Source organism: Phalacrocorax carbo, chromosome 1 (genome assembly GCF_963921805.1).
Source record: "Phalacrocorax carbo chromosome 1, bPhaCar2.1, whole genome shotgun sequence".
NCBI classification, from domain to species: Eukaryota; Metazoa; Chordata; class Aves; order Suliformes; family Phalacrocoracidae; genus Phalacrocorax; species Phalacrocorax carbo.
In genome coordinates this window covers 69,161,166-69,187,498 of record NC_087513.1, presented here as the reverse complement: position 1 = coordinate 69,187,498, position 26,333 = coordinate 69,161,166, and the positions used below count along the sequence as shown (strand labels likewise).

The window sequence follows — 26,333 nt, the reverse complement described above, 5'->3', positions numbered from 1 at the left end:
AAGTGGTACCAGAGCCAGAAAGTTTAAGATTATTTCAGAAGCCAGTCAACGCTGGACAGGAACTGCAATCACAGTCTCACAGACAGACACAGAGCTATTACACAACCTCCAGCCAGGCTACCCACTTCTCAGCAAGAATTCAAACTAGCTAAGATATACTGGCATCATAATGACCCCTGTAACATTCCTTGTTGGCCCCTTACATAGGGCAAATCTTCCTATACCATGCCTTGGTTCCCAGAGAGGTCTGAAGCCGGAGCTGTGAATGCCTGCACGCACTAGAGGAACCCAGGTCCTCCCACAATAGGGCTCCTGGCTGGTGGCAACCATACCCTGATTTGGGTTGTCCTGTTCTTCCTCATTCCACCCTCCGTGCCCAGAGAGATCCTGCCTAAAAACAGCTGCAGTTTTATTTCACCAGTGCTGGCCTCCCATGATTTTTGTTTTAAGAGCATGGACCACATTTTAATAGAGAGCAAAGCATCTCAGACACCTTATTTCCTACCACAACCCTTGCAACATCTGTACAGCATTCTCCTGGCAATGGCTGTGATTGCTTACATGGAAGAGTCCTATCAAAGAAGTGTTTTAGCACTGGACTTAGGTTTTGTTTTTCAAGCTCAATCTGATGGGATGAACCAGGTGCTCTTGCAGGCATTTCCAAGACCCCTGTCTGCTCTGAGCTGCTATTTGAGGTCCTTTGCCCAAGCATTTTAACCCCTCTCAATGCTCCTCCCTAGGAACCTTTCTTTAGCACCCAACTGCTCGCTGCAGAGACTGTTTTCTAACTGCCTAGCCTAAATTGGGTTTTATGGTCCTAACGCCAGGCTTTACTACTCCAAGATAATTAGAGCAAATATCTTCCTTCGCTTATATTGTTCCCTTGAAGGTATTTGCAGGCAGAATGCTTGTCCTTGCTAAACCGTCCCTTTTCCACTCCATGCACTTCCCTCTGAGGCCTCTCCCCATACCTCCTTGAATTGCTTTTATCAATTCTGCAGATGGTTGCGTAGTTGGGTTATCTTTCCACTCCTCTGATCTCCCTTTGGGAACAGGATCATCTTGGGACTCCAGAAAAAAAAACCATCCTGCTGAGGGTGGCCAAAGGGCCACAGCCACCTCCTGGACACGCTGCCCCAGCTGGGACTTGGAGAGCATTAGGGGATCCTGGCTGATCCCTGCATTGATGCTGGGACTAATCATGGTGACATCAAAGCATGAAGGGATGAAGAGAAGAGGGAAAGCTGGCGAGTGTCCAGCTAGGATATTCAGGGGGGCCTGTCCACCCTGCTTTCAATCTGTTGCAGTGGTGCCAGCTAATGAAATTTAATGTATTATTGGTCAGATTCTACTTTCTCTGCCTCAAAAACAGTCTTTGTGAATGCTGTGGGTTGTTCTCAATAGCTCTTGTCTTATGAGATTTTTTTTTTTAATTTAAAAAATTAAAATCATTAAAATTTTGATTAAATTAAACCAAATGGACTTTGTTCTCCACTGGAAGCTGTTTATGTAACATCTGCTTTAAATAACTTTAAAACTCAGTCCATTCAACTTTGCAAAATAAAATGTTGAAATTACAATATTTGTTGGTTTGGGTTTTTTATTTTAAAAACAGACCATACCCACCTCCACTTGATTTAGTCCCCACAAACAAGTTTAGCTCTGTGTACCCAATGCAGCCCCAGTGCAGCCAGTTGGATTGATGTCTGCCTGATTTGCACAGCTGGCAAAGGCTGGGCAAAATATTTAAAGCTACTGTTTTCTCAGTTAAAAGCCCATTAGTAAGTAGAGTTTGCAGCACTGTTGGCATTAAATACACAGTGTTCTACATGAGATTAGATATGTAAGGTCACATGTGCTCCTGGGACAGCCTGAGCAGGGCTTAAGAGTTTCTCCATACCAGGAACATGTGCTCAGGTGTTTCTTCCAGGATATTTAAAAGTTGCATATGTGTACCAGGGTATGCAGGAGGGCTGCACACACAAGCCCCTCATCACCTTGCAGGCAGGCAAGGATGGGTTAAAAAGTCCACCTCTGTTCTGTGTGGGAGGTGGAGGGGTTCCCATAGGTGACCCTGCTGCTTTGGCCCCCACTACCAGTTCCCAGCCCAGCTCCCTTCAGCCACCTGCCCTGGGGCCTGTGTCCTGCTTTCTCATAATCCCCCTTGCTGCCTCCTCCTCCTCCTCCTATTTATATATTCATGAAGCAGTGGGGAGGGGATAAATAAAAGCTGAGCAAACTGGAGCGACAGCACAGGAAGAGGAACTGTCTGTGCTGGCCCGTGCCTCACTCTGCACCACCAGGACAGATCCTGCCTCTTTATCTTTGCTGGGACAGTGCCGGCTTGCAAGAGAGATAACTGTTCCCTGCTCTTTTGGGCAGCAGCTGGATGAAATCTGGATGCAAGGAGGAAGAAAGTTAACAGTAAGTGAGTCAGTTGCACCAGGGATAAGATATCTCCTTCTAGGATGATTCTTTTGCCAAGTTCAGAGCTGGGCCTGTCATGGGGCTGCATCTACCCCTGCTTTTTTCCCAGCAGATTGCTCCCCCAGCACGTCTCCTGGGATGCTGACAGAGCAGAGGCTGAGGGGCTAGAGGCACCACGGGTTGAAGCAGAAAATGTGTACAAACAGGGACTCACTATTAATTCACAGGGGACCATTTCAAAATGTTGAGCCTTTCTCCAGCCTGCTTTGGTTTGAAGGGATTGGTGCAGAGGGTCACTAAAACCTGGTGTTGAAGGATTATATTGCAGCTGTGCTTTTTTTGTTTTTTTGGAAGGGCAGAGTTCTCTGAGTTCACATATGCCTGTCCCCTGTGATCTCTTATTACTCTCATGGTCTCCCTTCCGTCCTCTTTCTTCTGGGATTGCAAGGAAGGGACACGCCTCTGTCACTGCAGTGGAAGCCAGGGGTTTTCTGCCCGTGAATTAACCCCTCTGATAGCTGGCATATACTATAGTGGTGCAACAAGGACTTGACTGCAGGGAATCAGGATCTGATTAGCTCAAGCAAAAAACAAAAGCATCTCAAGTGCTATGGCCCCCTGCCTCCCTCCCTGGGACGCTGGCAGCATGGCCAGCACCTTGTAACCAGCCCCCGTTATTCTGAGGGGCTCCATCCCAGCTTCCAAGCCAGAGTCCTGATCTCACCACTCCCCCATTCCAGGATGGGGCCTTTGCCAGGTTGCAGGTCTGTGTGATGTACTGCCAACTTGATCCAGGAAGGAACCTCTCCTTTCCACCCTGCCCACAGTCTTGCTGCATGCAGAGACCATCACGGGGAGCGCATGAACGAATAGCCATAAATACAGAGGACATGGATACCTGATGCTGCCCCAGTACTGAACATTAAATTAACCCACTACTTCTGCATGACTGGCCAGCAGTTTACTATCCCAAAGGGTCATTGCTAAGATGTCACTTTCTAACCTGTGCTACTGCTCCAATTATTTTTTTTTATTCCCCCTCAGGTGCAACACTAAGATGAAGCCTCTGTCTGGGCAAGGCATAAGGCTGGCATACCTTTTCCTGAATTTGGCTTCCCTCTGCTTTCCCACCCCACTCTGGAAGGACCGGGACTCCCTAATGCAAGAGGAAAAAGCCCATCAGACAGGTGGCAATTTGGTGCTGAGTAGACAGGAACAGCAGATCAGTACAAAGCTCGTAAACCTCAAGAAGGAGGAGGTTGCAACAGCCATAACTACAGGACAGTTTCCTCCAAGCATGCACTTCTTTCGGGCAAAAAGCCTCATTGATCAGAGCACGGTGTTCAGCATCTTAAAGCGCATGCCAAAAGGTAGGCTTGGCCTAAGGGTTGCTCATCTGAGTCATCCTCCTCTTGCCTTTTACTTTCTATGCCAGAGCTAGGACAAAGCATGAGGAGATGTGGCAGACCTTTAGTTGCAGGCAAGCTTACGAGAGCCATAGATTATGCTTGCTGGCTTCCAGGAAGAGCCCTGCCTCTGAGCTTGGGGACAGGGCAGGGGGAGAGAGGAAGAGGGGGATGGATTGGATGTATACATGTTTCCAGCAATTGTAGCATTTGTTATAACTTACAATATGGATCCTTCAGCCTTTCAAGTGTGGAGAAAGGGCAGAGGAAGTGAAGACAACATGACATCACAGACTAATTTTTGTTCAGCATGTTCCAGCCAGGGCCTTTCCTTTTTCCACACACACCACAGACATGCTACTAACCTTGCCTTTGCCCACTTCTTAGCCAGAAGTGGTGTATCCCCCAAGAAGTTTTTGTGCAGGTAGTTCTGTAACAGGCCTGGAAGTCTACTGGAAAGTCTGGGGACACTAGAGGAGGAAGGTGCTACCTCCAACACCACAAGTGTTTTTACTTAGAGAATGGAAGTCAAAGCCTGCGCTGATGTGACCTGCAGAATACAATATAGAAACTATTGTATTCTCTCACTTAGTGTTTCTTAATCAGGTTCTGTTCTGTGCACTTGTAGGAGATCTCTGCTTATAAGGGCAGGAATTTCTCCTCTTGTCTTCAGAGATGTCATTTCTCCCGTTGTGCAGCAAGCTATGTGCTAATGGGCTGCCATGCCCTATACCAAAAGGAGCTTCTGCACTCTGCAGCACACACATAATTTCAGGCATTTGGAACATTCTAGGTTAGATAATGGCATGAGATTGACCGATACCTTCACCACATCACCCTGTGCATCCTCTGATGAGCAGCTGCGACACAGCAGCATTTGAAAGCTCAGTACTCTGGGTTATGATGGAAAGGAGGCAAGGGGTTTTTTTAGCCAAGTGGAAATCCAGACCACACAAAACCTAGGTTGTGTAGCAGGAAGCATGGTTTCTTCATGTCCCTGAGCTGCTGACAGTTCAGCAGAGAACCAGGACTTAACTCCTGACTGGTTTCTCCGTCTGCATCTCTGGTTCATTAAATAAGCATCTGAACAAGGTACCTTCTTTAACTAAAGATATGAGCCAGTTGCAGTGGACATTGCCAATACTCTTGTGACTCTGAACACTCTGTCCGCCCTTCCAAGCAGTCTCTCTTTAGATGCAGAGTCCCACAGCCTTGCATACATGGCTGCTTGGAATCAGGTTGGTGGCCTGCTTTGAAAGATTTGGGAGTCAGTTTCTCCTCAGAAGCATTTTTCACTTGAAAGACTGTGACACTGACATGTGGATAAGAGTCATCCTCCTCACTTCCCAGCTTTTTCCTCCCAGTCTCTGCTGTGGTATCACAGAATCACAGAATGTCCTGAATTGGGAGGGACCCACAAGGATCATCGAGTCCAACTCCTGTCCCTGCATAAGATGACCCAAAAGTTCACACACAGACAAAATTTGTATCTTTGAGAGCATTGTCCAAATGCTTCTTGAATATTGTCAGTTTTGGTGCCGTGACTACATCCCTGGGGAGCCTGTTCCACCCTCTGGGTGAAGAACCTCTTCCTAATATCCAACCTAACCCTCCTCTGGCACATATTCCTGCCATTCCCTCGGGTCCTATCATTGGTCACCAGAGATAAGAGATTGGCACCTGCCCCTCCTGCTCCCCTTGTAAGGAAGTTGTAGACCATGTTGAGGTGTCTCCTCAGGCTGAACAAACCAAGTGACTTTAGCCGCTCCCCATACAGCCTGCCCTCTAAACCCTTCACCAACTTTGTGGCCCTTCTCTGGACACTGTCTAGTGTCTTTGTATCCCTAATATACTGTGGTGCCCAAAACTCCACCCAGTACTCAAGGTGAGAACACACCAGTGCAGAGTAGCGCAGGACAATCACCTCTCTCGATGGACTAGCAATACAGTGCTTGATGCACCCCAGGACACAGTTGGCCCTCTTGGCTGCCAGGGCACACTGTAGGCTCATGTTCAACTTGCTGTCAACCAGAACCAGGTCCCTCTCTGCAAAGCTACTCTCCAGCCTCTTGTTCCCCAGTCTATATCCAGGGCTGCCATGTCCCACATGTGAAATTCAGCACTCGCCCTTGTTAAACTTCATACGGTTGGTGATTGCCCAGCTCTCCAGTCTGTCCAGATCTCTCTGCAGGGTCTCTCTGCCCTCGAGAGTATTAACAGCTCCTCCCAATTCTGTGTCATCAGCAAACTTAATAATTATTCCTTCAAAACCTGCATGCAAGTCATTTATGAAGACATTAAAGAGTACTGGCCCTAAGATGGATCCCTGCAGAACCCAGCTGGTGACTGGCCACTAGCTCAATGTAACCCGATTTACTATTACCCTTTGAGCGCAACCTGTCAGCCAATTGCTCACCCACTGCATTATGCGTTTATCCAGCTGTGTGCTGGGCATTTTGTCCAGGAGGATACTGTGAGAGGCAGTATCAAAAGCTTTACTGAACTCCAAAAAGATTACATTGACTGGCTTCCCTTGGTCAACTAGGTGGGTAACCTTGTCATAGGAAGAAGTTACTTTTGTTAAGTAGGACTTTCCCCTCATGAACCCATGCTGGCTAGGACCAATGACTGCATTGTCTTTCAGGTGTTTTTCAGTCACTTCCAGAAAAGTCTCCATAATTTTGCCAGGCACAGAAGTGAGACTGACAGGCCTGTAGTTACCAGGGTCATCCCTGTTGTCCTTCTTGAAGACTGGGACAACATTTGCCAGCTTCCAGTCAACTGGGACCTCTCCAGATTCCCAAGATCATTGAAAAAATAATTGAGAGGTCTCATTATGACATCAGCCAGCTTTTTAAGTACCCTTGGATAAATCTCATCAGGCCCCATCCACTTATAGGGATCCAGCTTGCTTGCTGGAACAGCAAGTCCTGCACAAGTCCAGGGTTGACTGGTAATTTATCATTCCCACAGTCATGGTTCTCTAGCCCAGGGCTCTGGGGGTCCCTGAGCCCACCATCGGCGTTGAAGACAAAGGCAAAGAAAGCATTAAACATCTCTGCTTTGTCTATGTTCCTGTTTTTGAGGTAACCATGCTCACCACGTAACAGGCCAATGTTATTTCTAGTCTGCCTTTTGCCATTAACATATTTTAAAAAGCCCTTTTTATTGACCCTCACAGTCTGACCAGCTTCAACTCTAATTGAGCTTTGCCCTTATGAATTTCCTCTCTGCAGTGGTCAACAGAGTTTCTGTAGTCCTCACATGTCTTCTGACCTTGCTTCCACTGGCCACGTACTTTCTTTTTCCACCTAATTTCTAGAAGATCCCAGCTCGGCCAAGTCTTCTGCCTTGCCTGTGTGACTTCCTACATTTTGGAATTGCCTGCTTCTGTGCTCTTAGGAGGTGGTACTTGATGGACCCCAGCACCTTCAAAAGCTTTTCCCCACAGGACCTTACTAAGTTCCCTTATCAACCTGAAGTCTGCTCTCTTCATATCCAGAGTTGAGATCTTGCTGGCAGTTTTCCTCCTGTTACCATAGATTTTAAACTTGACTGCTTCATGGTTGCTGTGGCCAAGGCAGCCACCAATCACCACTTCACCCACAAGACCCTCTCTGTTATTAAACAACAAATTGAGGAAGGCACCTTTCCTGGTCAGTTCCCTTAGTACCTGTACCAAGAAGTTGTTGTCCAGATGGCTTAGAAGTCTTCTGGACCTGTTGTACCAGCTGTGCGGTATTCCCAGTTGACATCTGGCAAGTTGAAGTCCCCCATAAGGACAAGGGCAGATGACTTAAAGGCATCCCTTAGGTTCCTTAAAGAATAACTCAGCATCATCATCCTGGCTGGGTGGCCTATAGTAGACTCCCACAACAAGATCCTTTTTATTTGTCTGTCCCTTAATTCTTACCCAGAGGCTGTCCACTGTGCCATCAGCAGCTGCAAGCTCCATGCATTCCAGCTCCTCCACTACACACAATGCCACCCCTTGGCCTCACCTGCCCTGCCTATCCCTCCTAAAGAGCCTGTAACTATCCATCATGGCACACCAGTCACAGGGCTCATCCCACCAGGTTTCACTTATGCCAATGATGTCATACGACTGGGACTGGGCCAAAGCTTCTAGCTCCTCTTGCTAGCTCCTCATGCTGCATGCATTCGTGTAGAAACACTTTGGGTGCGGTGCATTGTGCCCATCCCCACATGTAGCAGTCTGAAGAATCTCACTAACACACAGCTCTTCGAACTTTGGCATGCCACCCCATTGCTTGTCACTGACTAGCTTAGTATTGTCCCTTTCCCCCTTAAAATCTAGTTTAAAGCTCTGTCAATCAGCCCTGCTAGCTCCTGAGTAAAAACCCTTTTCCCCCTCTGAGATAAGGATTCCTGTCTTACAGCGTCCTAATCTGTTACCACAAGTGACTGGGATGTTAGAGTTGCCATTACCCTTTCATTGTTGAATTGAATAGTAAGGAACTTAGAAGTACCCCCCTCTTCAGTGGGGTATCTGATACCAAGAAGGAATTAAAACCAAAAATTAACTTTTCAATCCAGGAGATGCTAAAATGTGTTCACAGAAGCTTTGCAAGAGCTGTAAGCTTTTAGGGCCAAGATCACATCCTTGTAACTGCTTGATTAGGACCTAGTCTTTGAGGCCTCAGTCTTGATCAAAGCTACTGGTGAATTACTGTTGTTTCAAGCGCTATTGTAATTTCTATTGCTGCTCACATAGGAATAAGGGTGGCATTGCCAGTGAGAAGAAGGTCAGATCTAGACAGCTGTGTCAGGCCCATTCTGTCACGCTAGCTCTGGTGAGACCAGTAACCACAGTTGCTCAGCATCTTAACAGTCAGACCCTCTGTAGTGAGCGATCATAGACATTACAGTCTATATTGGATTAGTCCACTATAGATTATGAGCTTGAAGTTTGTCTAATGTCACATGCTACCAGTATTTTGTTTTGTTCTTCCTACTCATGTTCTCCTTTTACCCCTAAGGTCATCAAAGCTATTTTGGCCATGAGGTCTCCCCTAGGTTAATAAAACATGTATCTGTAAGACTCTAGCTCTCACAGTATCTTCCCTTAACAAAGGTGAAGTTTAGTTCAAGCACCAGTGTCTGCAAAAGGAGAGATTTTAGCAAAATTAAAGTATGGGCTGAGCATACAGAGGGCACTTCCTATGCCAGAAGACTGGCAGTTGCCAACATACTGTACAATAACAGAGCATCCCAAAGGCCCTTTGTGCTGGCCAGCAACAGATGTACAATGTAAGTAAGCATGCTTTTGATAAGGGCTAGTAGTAGATGGTATTTCTGCACCTGAGTGCAATTCCTTGGTGTGTCATGGCCTGGAACGTTCGTGTGCACCAGAGTTTTAAAGAGATGAAAGAAGAGACACAGACTTGATGCAAAAATTGAGACTAGAATTCAAACAGCTTAGATACAGAGGTTTGCTCTAGGTATGCCGGTCAGCTAGTATGCCTTGTAAGCTGCTGCCTACTGTGCGAGTTCCTCTTTAAATCAGTGGGGCCTGAGCCAGCTCACAGCAAAGTCTGCCTGAAAGACCTTTAATAACTCAGAGCATTTTCCATCCCAGTGGAGAAGCAGAGCTCCCTATTGATTTCCCCCCTCCCTCCACTCCCAGAGAGCTGTCACGGTCTGCCTGCCCTGCGTTTGATGTGGAGGGGCATACATCCCCCAGCACGGAGGAGGCAAAGCAGCTGCTTCATCTCTGCTGCGAGAGGTCACTCACAGTCATCTAGAAGCATTTCCAGATGCCCCTGGATGGGCAAATGCAAACTATCATCACATGAAACCTCTGTTCCTTCTTTTCAGCTGCCTTGCCCCATTAGGATATACTTTTCTTCTCCCCAGGTGCTGTTTTACACCTGCATGACTACGCCATCCTGAGTGTGGACTGGCTGGTATACAATGCCACCTACCTCCCCGACTGCTACATCTGCTTCACCCATACAGGCACTGTTCGGTTTCGCTTTTCAAAGCCTCATCCTCCTCACCCAGTTCCAGCCAAGTGCTCCCAGTGGGTTTTGCTGGAGACTTACCGGAAACAGCTGCACAATGTGACCGAGTTCGATAGCAGGTGAGTGAAGAGGTGTTGCAAGCCTGCCAGTGCTTCATGAGGACATTGTGTAGCTGACAGATTGTTCTGGTCCAGCTTTCCCATTTGCTTGCTGCTCTGAAAGGGGGGAACTCTGTTTAGGACTGCCTACACAGAACAAGGAAATAGCAATATCAGAATTACAAGGTTTCAGCACTAAATACACGAGTTAAAAGACCATCAAAACTGAAGTTTTCTGTACACCCTCACTCTGGTCCTTTGCACAAATGTGTTGGAAGACTGTGATTTAAGTAGATTTATGTGACCTGCCCCCACCTCTCCTCAGCACCCAGGCTGGATGTTCTCCCAGCATGGGACAGGGCTGCATGGTGAAAGACCTTGCCTCACCCATTGAGGTACCCAGGAACAGGATGAGAACATCAGGTAGCTGAGAAATAGGCTCTTTGCAACAGCAGAGAAGTAATTTGTGAAGTCATAATTTTGATTCAGAGCAAGAAGTTGGGCAAACTACTTATGCCAGTTACTGCACTAGCAAAAAACCCAAAGCAACCCAAAAGAAAACAACCCATTCTTCCCTTCCAAACACCATCCTTGTCTGAGGGCTCTCTTTGAAACCCCACTAGTACCCACCACGCTGAAGCATGGCATACTCATTCTCAACAGGGACCTTCAGGCACTAGAAGCTGTGACTTGCTCTCCTAGTCTCAGACAAGGGGTTAGGTCTCAGCCTGGGTACTAGCTGAGCTAATAAACCCCTACACACAGGTCATCTGCCTGGTAGCACTCCCCTTTCAATACCCTTCTGCTAATAAAGCATGTCCCCTTACAGGCAAGGCTTCCTATAGCTGTCTAGGAGCTCACACCTCAGATGGCTCCCCAAAGCATCACCTGCTCTCTTACAGGAGCTCCCCTCCCTACAGGCAGCCCCTACTTTAACTGCTGGCAGCCTTTTATCAGGACCAGGTGTTAGCTGGCTGCTCAGCAGCCATCTACCATTAATCAGTTACAGGTGGGTAGGAATAGCCTAGTTCCCCCTCCAGTCAGTAGTGGCAGGAAGAGGGAGCCCTATCTCCCCATCCAGGGGCCACTGATCCTGGGACAAAGCTCTGCCAAAAAGGCCAGGAGGAAGTGTGTAGTTCTGTGTGGCATGCAGGGGGCTGGAGAGAGCATGCTAAATAATGCATGAAGTCAGACACTGAGTGATGAGGACAAAGGAAAATATTGAGTAGCGATCCACTCAGAGGGCACTGCCGTCTGTGGCACTCCAGGGGACTGGGGTCCTGTGGAAGAAAATAGTGTGTGATGTCATGTAATTAAAGACAGTATTGCCATGCCGACACACAAGGAGAAGGCTGGATTAGGTGACGTGGGTGTCCCTAATAACAGCATTTCCTAAGTGAAACTTCATGGGTTTTACTGTAGTGCTCTTCAGTGAGGGTGTGCACTCTTAAATAGAAGCCTATTAACACTTAGGGATCTGCTATCCCCTCCACATGGAAGCTGTCTGGGCTCTGAGCCCTACAGATCTGGGAAAGAGGTCAGGCTGGGAAGCTGAGGAGCTGCCAGACCTTTGGCATGGTATTGCCCTCCCTCCCCAACAATGGCAAGGGGCAGGGCAGAGGGAGCTTATTCTCTGGGGCATCCACTATCCCTTTCCTGCAGAGGTCTGAGCATTTCCAGAAGGGACGGAGAAGGTTGTGCCAGACCGAGGGCTCTTGACCTTTTATACCCTGAGGCTCAATTGCCCTGACATGTGATGGAAGAAATAAGATCCAGTGAGAAGTGACTTATCTACATTTCCAGAGAGAAAACTGGTTCCCTGCTAGCTCCTTTCCATTTCTACTGGGAGTGATGATGAGGGAAAGAACATGGCACCAGCCCTCTTCAGTCCCACCAGAAGACCCATAAATAATGGGCAGGAGATTGGATTTTGAAACAGCTTCACTTCCTTAAAGACCAAGCAATTGCACTGGGTATTTCAGAACTATCTCAGGAGCAACCCTTCACTGTATTCGTTTTCGGTTTTATTTCCATAGCGTAATGTTCATTTCTGGCTGAGGCTAGAGGCCATGGCATCCTACACACCCAGGAGGGTGGAGCTGTGCATTGTTTGATTTCCTGTGGTCCTGTTTGGGAATAAGGCTTCTTTTCAGTGGCAGTGTTATCACATTCCTCTTCTTTTGTATTAGTGGTTCAACAACTCTAGTAGACACAAGTCAGAGCAGGACTTCAGAGTGGAAGGCACTGCATAGGGAAACAAGACAGACCCCACTGCAAGGGTCTCCTCAAGGGCAGAGGAGAACTGAGGCAGAGACCAATGAAGTGATTTTCCTCAGCAAATGCATACCAGTGCCAAGTACAAACTTAGATCTCTCGCATCCTGGGTACTCAGACGTACTCATTTGAGTATGTTGTCCTTCATGTCTTGCCCTTCTGTGCTCATCACCACAAAATCGCAGAGGAGTCATTGCACATAATGTGCAAATGCATGAACAACAGCCACATTGAGGCGCTTCCCCTCCTATTTTCATCTAATCCCCAGGTACTAGTCTAGGGGTTAAGAATGTTTTTTGGCCGCCTGGAAATAGGTCTCTAGCCAGGAATAGGCCCCAATCTGTTCTGCTTCTCAGTTTCTGGAAACTCTCCCAGTCTCTTGAACATGTGCATCCCAGGCTACCTCTTTCCTGCACTCCTCTTTGCCCTTGAGCACTGACAAGCTGAGAGAAAGCAGATGTCAGAGGAAGGAATGGATGGATAGTTGGGTGGTTTCAAGGAAGTATCAAGGGAATATGGCAGCAGGGAAGGGCTCTCATGCAAGAAAGGGTGGATCAGCAAATGTGAAGGGAACAATGGAAATGTTTCCGAGAGGCTGCACCTCTTTCACCTTACTGCATTCCTGAACAGAAAGTGGTGAGAGAAAGGGGTATCTGCATTACATTTTCACTGTTTGCATTTTTAGGTACACATGCACACATATACATATGTGTGTGTTTTGGAAGGAAGTCTTTTAGTTTGTTTCCCTCAAAAGAAGGTTTAATCATTCTATTCAAAACACACATCTTATGGGCCAAGACCCTGGAGTATTCTGTTACTGGTAAGCTTCCAAAAGGATGCTATTACAAGAGTCAGGAGACTGCGGGCCAGGAGACAGAGAAAGGAAGGGAATATTGCTTTGAGATTTAAAAGAAAAAAATAATCCTCACTTATTTACTTCACAATCAATTATGATATAGGAGAATGTAATTTTTTTCCCTCAAGATGCAATGTAATGGCCACTGTTTCTAAACCAAGAGCATGCCCCTAGATATTTAGGGAAACAGTGCTGACATTCCAGATATTTGCAAAATACCACTGCACACCCCCCCGCCAGCAGCCCAAGGATTAAGGCCGTGCCCAGCAGCGAAGCTCCGACGGCCCAGCGGAGCTCTCTATCACCAGGATGAAGTCATCTGTGAGGGAGCTGACACCATGGCCGAGGCTGCGGGGACAACTCCCCTGGGCACTAACGGCTGCCCAGACCACCATCACCTTCCCCTCTGTGTCCTCCAACTGCCTTATCTCACAGAAAAATAGGGCAGTGTGTGCATCACAAGGGAAAAAAAAGAATAAAAATCCACTACAGAAACAAAGCACTCTACTCCCTCCACAAGTCTCCCCTTGGGGAGAAGAAGAGGGGACGAGAGAGAGAGAGAGAAAGCGAATGAACCACATGTGACAGATGTTAGTCACACTATTTAATGCACCACTGGAAGACATTCAGATACCACGGTGAGGAGAGGGGTATAATTACTATTCGTGAACAGAAGAAGAAGCAGGAAAAAGAATCCCTTTAAAACAAGGCAACAAAACCATTTGCTTCTGCATTATATAGTGCAAGAAAGCAGAACAGTTAGAGGGGAAAAAAACAGGAAAAGAGAAAGCAAAACCACAGTTGAAAATAAATAATCCTTAGCTGGTCGTTTTAGCTGTGCCCCTTTGGGCATATGCATTGCAACAGCGTTGTTCAGTGCATATATGACATGACATGGAAGGCTATTTGTAGTCTGCACCTGATCACTGGCAAGGGCCCATTCCAGAAAAGAAGGAAAAAATGTATTTATGAAGCTTTGCTTCATCTGCATGAACTACTGATGGCAAAAGCCCCGGAACCCTTAGGAGATTATCCAGTTATCAAGGATGGATCACTATTACGCAATAAATCTTCAACAGTTATAGAGATCAATAATCAGTCTCAAAGCAAAGGGGATTATAAAAAAAGCATGATTTGATTTATGTGCTTTTAGGAGCAGGGTGGTGTGGGGATTTATTGCTGTTTGTAGCCCAAGAGCACAGGCTAAGTAAACAACCACAAGTTTGTACAGCTAGATTTAAAGGCAGGGAGGGGAGCCCTGCGCACTCTCGTTGTTGGAGAAGCCGAGTTCTCACAGGACAAGGGGAGAAAGCGGTGGGAGCCCGACTAACCGCCCATCCTTATCTGAAATGAACCTGTGCAGGGTGGCGAGAACAGGCTTGCACGGCCTTTTGATCAACGAGGAGGTTTTTCCCTTGGTGCTTGCCTGGCTGGTGGGAACGGCCCCGCTCAGCTCTCGGCTCCAGGCAGGTGCTTTCTGCCAGCGTGCGGGGATGGTGGGGAGCTGCCCTTCGGCCAGGGCTGAGGCCAGGAGGGGAGCGGACAAGTCTGCTTTCCCCAGCTCTTCCCACACAAAACCTCCTCTTCCCTTCCCACTGAGCTGCAGCACACCCTTTCCGCTCCGGCAGCTGGATCAGTGCCTTCAAGATGCCCCTGGCTCCCACATTCCTGGTTTCTAGGGTGATGCTACAGTGTCTCCCACTGCTGCACGCTCACCACTGCCTGCCTGAAACACTGCCTGCCCCAGCCGTGGTCCAGCTCGCTCTGTTTGGTTGCATGGATTACTGAACAGTAGCTGGGGTTGCCCAGCGTCCTATGATAATGGCACCAAAGTCCCTATTGTAATGCGCGGAAGGGCAGAGACAAAGTTGCTGTGGAAACCTTAACTCTGAATTTTCCTGACTGTTGAGCATTTAAAATCTCATCCTTAATGTGGTACGATCATCTCTTTATGCACAGTTTTGCTTCTAAAATTGTTCCTGGCAAAGAAATTAACAGAGTGAAAAAGAAATAAAACTCCAGCCGCTGGAAGAGGGTCCTTAGAGAATGAACAGCAGGCAGATTCTGGGGGAATGGGCTCCACTTTATGAGCAGGATGGAGGGACTCGAAAGGAATGTCCCTGCCCGGGATCTTAGTTTATGAGTTTGGACCAGATCACATTTTACATCTGCAGAAGGGAGGTTTTTAATTCCATCCACAGAAGCCTCCTGGAAGAAGATAATAAGATTACAAATCAAACCTACATCTCCCATACAACAGAGCAGAGTGCTGCACAAGGATAGGGGACAAGGCATCAAACACAAAATGTTATTAAAGATCAGTAGTTGTTATTGAGGGGAAACAATATACTCGGATGAAAGATGAAGCATGGCTGAAGGTAATTCTATCTGAACCTGCTTAGGCCCTTACACTAGATAAACATCAGGCCTGGCTGGACTAGTAAGCCCACCCGCCTGCAAGTACCCAGCTCTGTAGCTTGCTGCGATGGCTTCAGTTTGTCCACTCAGGAATGAAATTAATCACCCTCATATTACCATTCAAACTTTGCCTACCAGCCTGAGAAATGTATTACAAACTCTTCTTCAGGTGACTGCCAGCAGAGGGAGGAGAGCTGTTGCCACAGGCAAGGCTTCAGGCGGGATGAAGGCTATCAGCTTCTCAGGGACAGCACTGCAGCACAGACACTCGCCACTTTCCCTCTCCTAAATGCAAGCTGTCACCCAAAACTAGATAACCTTGCAATTACTGGCTCCCTTAAACTCTGCTTGATGAAACTACCCACCACCTCTCTGGATTTCTGAAAGAGGCTTATATGCCAGCTGAGCCTATGGAGGAAATAAATAAGTTTCTGTCCCACTAAGGAAAAGCCAGGACCTGCGATTCTTATCAGCTGTTTCCCAGCAGACAAATCTGAAGAAGTTATCAGCAAGGCAGGCAGGATAGCAGGTTTGTTCCACTGTGGGGGAAAGGATTTCTGATTCACAATAATTTTTCCTGTTTATATTAGGTGACATACTTTGACAGCACAAAGGTACCAGGGCAAGTTACAGGCTTAGTAAGCAGGTTGATGGTGGCCCAGTCCGTGGCATCTCCTGGAGACTCTGTCTGCCTTTAGGTGGTGAAGAGAGGACCGGGTGTCATAAATTTTTACATGCATTGAAGATGTTTGGGAGAATATATTGTCCACAGGGGGTAATGTACTAGCCTACTTTCAGATTAAGGATACTCCTGGGTGGCAGAGCACAACTCTTATGATATAAAAACATCATACTTCCTTTTGTAACTCTTACTCCCCAAGATTTTGCCCACAAAAAAGGAAGGGGCAGGTTTTGAACACCTAGTCTTACCCTGCTTGTAGCTCAATGTGGAGCATATGACTTTTTACCTGTCCACTATTATCTGTATCAGCCATTAGGGGAGTAAATATAAGTGGCAGAGAAATTACCTGAATGTTTTCTAGTTGCACCAGTCATTGTTATGCTCATACGTATCACAGTGCCCCTACTGTGGCAGGAACGGCTTTGCACCTTTTCTTGGTCCTGCCCAAAGAACACATGCCTCCTTCAGCACAGCTGGGCGCTGCTGCACCCCAGAGCATGTGGGTTTGAGAGTGTTGTGTCCACAAAGCTTGGTGTCTGACCAATAAAACTCATACCTATCTTGGAGGACTCCCATTTCCTCCTGTACCCAACACCCAGCTGCCAGCCAGCAGCTTTTTGCATGCTGAAAGCCAGTAGACTTGTTTGTTCTTCTCATTCTTCCTCTTCCCTTTACCCTTTTCTACAGCTTGCTGAAAAACTTGACCCTGGTGACAGATGCCCCTGAGCTGGCCTACCCTTCTAAGGCCTTCATTTGGAAAAGATTTGAAGAAGTCTTTCTCATTGCCTCTGGACTTATCTGTTACGCACCTGTGTTCAAGGCCTATTTCTACCAGGGGCTGCTGGAGCTCTATGAAGATAACATACAGTATGTCGAGATAAGAGCTATCCTGCCTCCGGTACGTATTTTTTGGCTTCTCTAGTATTCTTTTAAATCCTTATTTCTCCATAACTTTTCTCAAGCCCTATCTTGAATTTAGTTTTTGGATGTTTGCATACTTGCCCTCTAAGGATGCTGGAAAATCTTGATCATATTCAAAGGTCTTTGTTGAAGATTTGCATAAGCAAGGGCTTGAAAGTGGGAGATGCTTTGTTCTTAATGGTTGAGGAAGATACCCACTGTGGCAGCAGCACAAAACTGCATTGTACAGTCTGACTGGGAGCTGTGTTGAAATCTTGCTGGTTGGGAATACGTATCTCAGCTTTGTCTGCACCAGAATCACCTGTTCTGTGGCAGCTCTTCTGGAATAATTTCCCATCTGGAATAGAGACTTATTCTGGAGTAGTTATGTTATTTTAAATCCACAGCTTATTTCAGAATGATTTCTCTGAACATGCTCATAAACTGATTGGTAAAGCAGAGCCTTCAACAGTTTGCACTCAACCTAAAATTTTGTCTATGTATGTGAAGTACGAACTTCTCCTTTAATTGCCACTAACACTAAAATTTGTTGGTGCTAGTTTAGGCCTTTCTCCCTGTATGTCACCCAGAGCTGGTCAGATTGTCCTACAGTCCCAGGCTGCTCCAACACCTTCCCAAGCACCAGCAGGCGCCACCACTGTTCCTCAGTGATTACAGTTCCCACTTTCCTGGTGGCAATTTCATCACTGCAGGCACACCTTTTCCATACAGTTCTCCAGACCAGCTCCAAGCAGGACGGTGTGGGGTGGGAGCTCTGTCAGAGATGCAGATGCCTTACCAAAACAAACTGGGGCCACTGCCCCTCACTACACCACCTACCTCCATGTTCTTAACAGTCCATTGCAATGGGAATGAAGCTACTGTGCAAAGTCAATCCAGCAGCACCTGAAGGACCAGGTGATGGTGGTGGGTTGTGCGTGGGAGTGCAGGTAGCAGCTTGCTGCTGGCACCATGGCATCCAGTGGATGGAGCAGCCATGCTGAGGTCCCGCCAGTGGCCTGCCAGCAACTCCCTTAAAACATTGCCCTTCCAAGTAAGGGCTGGTGGGCTCCAGCCAGCTGCAGATGAATGTCTGCACCCCAGCAACCACCGCTTCTGCTGGGCAGGCCTCCGCAGCCACCCTGTCAGCAGACAGGCAGGTGCTGTGACAAATTTGGAGACTGCTCTGGCTTTGCACATTTCTCTCCCCAAACAGCTGGGCGCGGGGCTGCTCACTCTGCCCTTGTGTCTTGGGCTGGCCCCATAGCGAAATAGGGCTCAGTGTCAGGGCTGCAGGCTGGCACTCTATCATGCCTAAGATGAGGAGGTTGTATTGAAAAGAAAAAAAAAAGGAGGGGGAGAAGACCACAGAGCTTATATGTATCTTACTTTGCTGAGGGTTGGTCATGAGCCAGTTGCTCTGAACTCAGTCACCATCTGTCTTTGGGGTACCTGGAAAGGGCAAACAACAGCAAAATCAAAATTCCTGTGCTGTGAGACAATGTGAGTGCTGGCATCCCCCCCGGTTGCACAGGTTTCCGGGCCAAGAGTATCTCCAATGATACGAGTGCGTGGGCCTGACTGGAAAATACCCTGCATTTACCAGCAGCCCTTAGACATGGTTGCAATGTCTTTTGAAGAAAGGCTTGGCAGGGAAGATTGGCTTCCCATCCAGCCCCTAATGCTGGCTCCAGGCGTGGGAGCCTCCCAAGCCCCTGGGCTTGCTCACACCCGGCAGCTCGGTGTGCTGCAAGGTACAAGCAGGCGGGCTGCCTGCAGCCTGGGTAGCGCTGCAAGGGCTGCGAGGAGCTGGGGGCACATGGGGCTGCCGACCCTGATGGGCAGCACAGGCAGGGAAGTGCCAGCTAGGCTGGAGCAGGGACAAGAGGGAAGGGAAATGCTTTGCTGTGAAAGTCGAGTTGAGCAGGGTGTAACGGGAATAGCGAGATGCTTGTGTGCCTGGAGATCCCCTACAAGGCTTGGACAACAGCGCTGACACTCTGAAAAAGCTCTCCTTGCAGCAAAGCCCACCAGAAGTGGCCCCTGAAGCAAAGTAAATGAAAGTCGGGATTTAGTGTGAACTAGCAAACATTGTGGAAAAGCCCCCCAAACCCAGCTGTGTTTGCAAATTTAGCTGTGTAAAGTCTCACATTCCCATGGGCTGAAGCAGGGGAAAATTCCCTCTGAGCATCTGCAGCCTCTCCGCAACTCCTGGTGCCTGCAAGGGAGATGCCGCAGCGTGACAGGGTGCAGGGGCTTAGCGAGGGGCATAACTGCAAGGGGCAGCACCGGAGAGGAAGTAAGAAGGTGGAGAGGGCCAGTTAAAGGGTAGAGGAGAAGGATGAAGGAAAAGAGAAAGGTGAGGTGAGAAGGATAAGAACAGAACAGATGGAGTGATTTCAGCCACTGTTTGTGAGTGACTCCAGGCAGGGCCTTTGTAGATTAATATCAACCAGGGAATGTAGGGTCTATGTCCCTGCTGAAATCAGGGCAAAAGACCTGCATATATCCCTGGTAGTGAGGAACTCACAAAGTAGTTGATGAGACCAAGCATGCCAAAAGGATTATTTTTGACAGTTTGCAGCCAGAGAACTGGGAAACCATAGCAAGACTAAATGACTGATTCAAAGTCACGGAGCAAACCTCTGGCAGAAGGGAGCAGAAGCCCAGCCCAGCTGGTAGCTTATGGAGCTCAGTCCTTGCATGCCTTGGGGCTGCCTTGGCTGACAGAGTGCCACCGCAAGGTACATAGCATGTGTGAGCCGCCAGACGGCTGGACAAAACGCTCCAGCATTTGATATAGACATGAGTATGAGGTCATGGTCTCCTCTGGGCACTCAAGGGCACTTGCTTACCATGTCTGAACATGAAGAAACTTGTTTCTTGTATCACATACAAGGGAGGAAAACTACTCCTTGGTTCTTGCCAGCTCTGGTAAAGGCTTCAAGAAGAAAATGTTCTGCACATATTTAACTGCTTTTTTCTGCCCTCTTGCCAGGATCGCAGCACATTGCTTCTCCCAATTTTTTTTTCAGTTAATTTCTCCCACCTTCCAATAAAACACCTCTTCTGACTTCTGTTTGCCATGTGCTTTTCGTTCTGCAGGTGTATGAACTGGATGGCACCCAGCACAATAAATCATGGTCTGTGGCAACCTATCAGGAAGTGACCAGGCAGTTTGTGAAGGAGCACCCTGACTTTCTTGGAGCCAAGATTATATTTGCAGCACACAGGTAAAGGCTAAGCAGGGCTAAGATCGGCTCTGTGTGGCTGGTCGTGCTACAGCGGAGGTGGGAAGAGAGGGGTCCAGGCCAGCAGAAGCGATGCTGAGGGCTGGGCTGGAGTGCCACAGTTGGTTAGCAACGCCTACGTGCGTCGTCAGACCTGGGGTGCTGACTCCTGAAGCATTCCCTGGCATGTGTAAAAGGCTGATGATGAGAAATCATCTATATAAACCTGTGTATGTGTGAAATGACCAGAGTTAGCTCATGGCATTGGCCAGAGAGACAAGCATCTGTGAGCCCTGGGTGCAGGAATGAGCAAGGGGAGGGCTGCTCGCACGTGGGCATGTTCAAGCCATGCATGCTTTCTTCCTGAGCCTGGACATAGTCCTCATCTCTGCAGAAGCTGAAGCAGTGAGAGCAGTGCCCGAGTATGGGCACTCGGTATTGCAAAGGTCCTTGTGGGACCCTGCAAACACTGTTCTCCCAGCAGTCTTTTTACGGTATGTTCGTGCTGCTGTTCACAGGCGGGCACAAGGCTGTTCTCCAAGTCAGCCAGATGCCATGAACTCATGTGAGGTGATCCTCTGCAAATATAATAGACCTCTCAGCAGCGTTTACTCCGGCTTGGCACGATGCCTTTCCAGTTCAGAGCTGGCTTGCCTCTGGCCAGCTTGGGTATGGACAGAGTTGGTCTGCAAAATGCACTGTGTCTGATAGGGCTGGAAGAAATCTAAATTTAAAACTCTCTTGAAATGCAGCTATGGTCCCACCTCCCAGCAAAACAGTTGAGAGAAAAAAAAAACACTTTTAAACATTTTCTCTCCATGCTGTTGTGTTCCCTGCTTGGTAGATGGGAAAGCCAGTGAGTCTTAGATGAGCATGCCTCAACTCCAGTGACAGCAGGGTCTAGCCAGGCATTTCCTGGTCATTCAGGGGCTTCCTTTCATAATATCAATTTTCTACTGCTGTCACTCTGGAGATCTGAGGCTGGTTGTCAGATTCAGGAGCAACTTGCATTTTGGAAATACCCCTGGGGGCCCCGTTTCACAACTTAAACCCAAAGAAGGCAGGTCTGTGTGAGTGAGCCTCTGCACTGCTTTCTCTCTCTTGCTTTTTAGGATGCTGAATGATTCCCAGATTAAAGAAGCCATCGTCACTGCCATGGCACTCAGAACCCACTTCCCAGACACCCTGGCAGGTTTTGACCTGGTAACCTTATTTCTTCCGTGGTTTTGCATTAACCCCTAGAGGTGTGATGTAACTAGGTGTATAATATGGCATATGTTTTATAACAGAGCCAGATCCTCTGCTGCTGTACTGAAATCAGTGTAAAAGAATTGCAAATACTCCAGCTAAGGTTTTTTTTGAGGGTAATTGACAAAATCCCCTGAAAGAATCTGCTCCCTACCCCACAGCACTGTAATTTCAGTACAGTTAGCACCTCAGTGATATATAGCTTTAAGTCCCACCATCTTTCAGAGCATGTTCAAAAATACCTTTCCTCTTTCCCCCAGGTTGGTAATGAGGATGAAGGTCATTCTTTATGGGACCTGAAGGATGTCCTGACCATCCCATATTCCCTGGGGGTCAACTTGCCGTACTTTTTCCATGCTGGGGAGACTAGTAAGCATGAGGACTCAAGGCCTGTTATTGCTTGCAGAGGCAAGAGGTGATGCCTTGCAAAGCACAGAAACAGCAAGCCTGGCTGTATCAAGATGAAGTGTGTTTGTGTGTGTGTGTATACACGTGTATGTAATCGGTTTTCCCTATGCTTCTCCCGATATCAGCTTGTTGCTGTAGCATTCCTACATGGCACCTCCCCTAATTGCTCTTGGCTGTAGGCATCAGGTTGCTCAGGCTCTTTGCCCTGTGCATGACATGGAGTCACGCTGCAAGAGTTATTGCTGGTAGCCGTTTCCTCCTTGGAGCAGTGCTCATCTCCCATCCACAGTGGCAGCAGAATTCCTCAACCATTATTTTACATTTTAAGGTGAAGGAATGTCTGAGCCAGCCTCAAGTCTTAACTGAATACACTCAAAGTAACTGATCAATACCCTTCATTCCTGGGGCAATGTATTATTATTGGCAATATATTATTCGGTCCATATGGGTGGGATTTATCCTAACCATGCATGACAGTTCTAACTTCTGTGTTATACTTATTGCATGTTGATATCTACAGAGATGTTTACGTCTGAACTAGCTACCCAAGGCTCCCTTTATAGCCATGAACAATAACAAGCACTTCTAAGGCACATCTCATCCTAATGCACAGGCTACTCCCCAGAAATTATTAGTTCTCTCCATTGACTATGAATGGAGACAAGCATGATTACCTTAGCTGTAAGACCAATACTGTGGACATCTAAAGCCAGGTGAGATGAGCGAGTATCCCTATGCTGGGCAACACCGTGGGCAGATTTGGATCCCTGTTTCACTGAAAATGCAAAGTGGGAACTCAGAGCATGGGCAACCCTCTCACCTGGCAACTGGGACATTTATTAACAAAATCATCTAGCTTTTTGAGAAGATGTATTTCCTCACAGCACTGCCGTGATTCTTACCTGTCTTTGCTCAGACTGGCAGGGCACCTCCGTAGACATTAATGTGCTGGATGCATTGCTGCTGAATACGAGCCGGATTGGCCATGGACTTGCCCTCATTAAACATCCAGTAGCCAAAAGTTTGTCTCTGAAGAGGGATATTCCTGTAGAAGTCTGTCCCATCTCCAACCAGGTATGTTGGTAAAAGCTTACGTCTTGGGGCTGGGACACTAGAATGGGATTTACCATAGCAGCTAGGAGCAGCAGTACAGCTAGATGTTTTGTTGCACCCAGGCTGGCTCAGTGTCCTTTGTACTACATTACACTGCAGTCTGCTATGTAGACATACGCTGTGTACGTATAAGGCTTGTAACACCAGTCAGCTCAAAATCATTTAATTTCCTATCCAGAGGAACCTGGGAAGGCAGTCCTCCCTAGTGGAGATGAGGCCCAGAGCCAGGGAGGTGTCTAAAGAGACATAATGGAAAATACTTCAAAGCCAGGAGGATCAGAGGCTGAAAAGCTGGGATTGTAACTGAAAGCCTTTTTGTTTCGTAAATTCATAACCAGGGGAAACTCTTTTGCAACATGTTAGTGTGGTATGCATCGTCCCCTGGGCGCAGCAGAAGGATGCTCTGAGGTAGAGATGTACTGATGGAGCCTTGAAGGAGAGAACCCTAATACCAGCTCCAAATGCCCTGGGCTAAGCATCATGGCAAATGTGTAACAAAAAGACTGTTCCTGAAACGTTCACAGTCAAATTGTTATAAACAAGCAGAAGTCATTCACCCCACTGGACTTGATTTAGGTGATTAATTTAAGAAACCAATCTTCTTGTAGTTAGTGGAGACAAGTAGGCTCTTCCTGCAGGAGGGCAGAGCAGAACGCCTAACATGCTCTGAACAGCCCTCTGGAGGTTCTTTCTCCCTGATGACTACCTGCTGACACAGTCAGCTATAGCAGGTACATGGTATGACAGGTGCTGCAATGAAAGCACAGCTACAGCAATAACCCGACATCATGTTGTCTCCCACCCTTCCCCACCAAGGTCCTGCTGTTGGTAGCTGACTTACAGAACCACCCTGCAGCCAGCCTCATGGCAGAAGGGCACCCCATTGTGATCAGCCCTGACGATCCCCCCATCTTTGGGGCAAAGGGTGTCTCCTATGACTTCTATGAGGTGTTCATGGCCATCGGAGGGATGAATGCTGACCTGAGGACGTTAAAACAACTTGCACTCAACTCCATAAAGTAAGTTCCTCACCTCTCTCATCTAGCCATAGTGATGCTATGGCAACTATCAGCCTGCTCCCTGGAAACCTGCTGTATTTGGGTTTGGGCCCAGAGCCTCCTCTGCCACATGAACTGGACTTCCGTTAATCCAAAGTCTCTGCGTGTCTCTTCCAAGGGCAGGAAACAGGGACCCCAGAGGGTCCTGGCCCCATGCCCTTCTCTAACTCAGTGTCTCAGTTTATTCCTCCTTTTCCATCCTTGCCTCCAGCACCTGGTTCTGGGTATAGGAGAAACGTCGTGTCTTTGTTTCAGTTGTCTGTTTCTGCCAAAATCTTACTCGCTGTGGTGTTTGTCATGGCCCACTGGGGAAACACAGAAAAACGATCTACCAGCATGTAGTTTTGGTACGTTTAACCACTTGTACTTTTTATCTGGACAGCTCTGAATGTCCCAAAATAGTTTGGATATGGTGCCCAGGGTCTTTCTGTACATTCCTAGACTCTTGTCTGTTTGCCATATCCCATGCCAATCCTCATGCCAATCCCAAGTCCCCGCATGGCCAGGGAGACAACAAATACTCTTATTTCCTACTGATTTGGACCAAGCCCAGGGGCCATCTGAAAGCAACAGCAGCATTGTCTCTTCTGTACTAGTCACTGGGTGTCACCCAGCAAATCTCCAGCTTATGCAGACTGAGCTGTTTGTCCTCATGATGCAGGACTTGGAAGATGTTGACATGGCCATGATGCTTCTCATCCCAGCATAAGCCCAGCCAGTAGGAGCTCAAGGCTCTTTACACTGTTAGTTTGTGTGGTGTAGGCATGTCCTGCAAGGGTTAATCTGTTGCTGCTTCCTGCCTTTTCATTTTGGCCACTGATCTTGAAACAGCTGCCCCTTTGTCTCCTGCCTCATACTGCTTTTTCTCCTCCTCACAGATACAGTGCCATGCTACCGGATGAGAAATCCAAGGCCAAAGAGGTCTGGCAGAAAAAATGGGACCAATTTGTGGCTGACCTTTCTGATAGCTTTTTGAGGGAGCTTTAGAGGGGAGGAGACTCATCTCAGAAGGCATTTAGCTAGCCAGAGCAAGTCAGGTTTATTGCTAAGAGCGAGACTGCTTCTTCCATGTGACCTCAAAGCCTTACCTGGCAATAGGTGATTCCGGTAAGCTAGGCTTAACGCTAAGAATGAGCTGCACTATCCTGTGAAAGTCACGGACTGGAGGTAAGAGGGTACAGTGAGCCTTCACAGCAACAACAAAAGAACACCCTCACTTAAAATAGTAAAAACAATTAAAAATTGCCATTCACCAAATCCCGACATCCTTATTCAGGAAAAACATGATTTCTAATTAGAGTTAGCGGGAGATTGCCAACATGAGGATCTCTGAATTTGTCCTTATCATTACAAAATGCAGACCTTGTCCGGAAACCGCTAAGACAAACATCCAACCATTTGGGCCACTGACCTTCAGGAGAGCAAGGACTGAAAATTACTCTTGTTATGTTTAACCCTGGGCCTGCTGCCAAAATAGCACTGCTAGGTCGAAGAACCAGTCATAGGTCTGATGTCTGCTATTTCAGGATCTACCATGGCTGGAAACAAGCTGATGGAAGTTGCTCCCAGAACATTTAAGCCTGGTTGCACAGTGATCATAAAGCCAGAAAGAAGTGCCTCAGTTGCTGACCGTTTGGGGTTTTTTTACTGCAAAATCTTTTCCTGTCCTCTGGTCACAAGGAAGCCAAAACACTTTACAGCTGAGAAAAAACACCCTGGCTTCCCAGCTGAAGCTTAATTAAAATTGTCCCCCTGCACTGGCCCATGTTAACACAGGCCTCTGCATTTATAGAAAACACCTTTTGATTTCAGGGTGTTCCACTACCAGCCTTTGTCACCTAACTCGGAGCGCAAATGCGCCCTTATTCAGCCTGTCAGACAGATTTTCACCTTGGTGGAGAACTACTCTCACATTGTGGATATCCACAGTGTTCACTTGGACCTTTGTGGTTTCCAGCTCTTTGGCAAAAAGGTACTGCAGCAGCTACACAATAAATAGCACCTGGACAAGCAGATTACCTTTCTTAAGGTCATCACAAATATCAGGAGAACTAGTTGCGGGGAGATTTTTAAAAAATAAATCTTAATCAGGATGCTAAATAAATTCAGCAAAATCCTTCAGCACACATAACCCAAGCACACAGCCAGGATCAAGCAGCATCTCTTCCTGACTTCATTTCAACCAGCGTCTCTTCCTCACTTCAGTGCAATTATGCCAGTTTGCATCAGCC

General features: G+C 47.5%; 1 protein-coding gene across 2 annotated transcripts; it reads left to right on the top strand.

Annotated features, from left to right (window-relative positions):
* The first annotated feature begins 2,228 nt into the window (after positions 1-2,228).
* On the top strand, positions 2,229-25,359 carry ADA2 (adenosine deaminase 2). Of its 2 annotated transcripts, none has more exons than XM_064458623.1 (10): positions 2,229-2,428; positions 3,472-3,797; positions 9,711-9,936; positions 16,833-17,043; positions 20,151-20,278; positions 21,388-21,478; positions 21,784-21,892; positions 22,848-23,005; positions 23,861-24,063; positions 24,981-25,359. In XM_064458623.1, the coding sequence occupies exons 2-10, from the start codon at positions 3,485-3,487 to the stop codon at positions 25,087-25,089; spliced, it is 1,548 nt and encodes a 515-aa protein (XP_064314693.1). In that variant the 5' UTR covers positions 2,229-2,428; positions 3,472-3,484; the 3' UTR covers positions 25,090-25,359. The 2 variants fall into 2 exon arrangements, with proteins under 2 accessions (XP_064314693.1, XP_009510944.1); XM_009512649.2 differs by having other exon boundaries at positions 2,251-2,424.
* Positions 25,360-26,333: the final 974 nt, after the last annotated feature.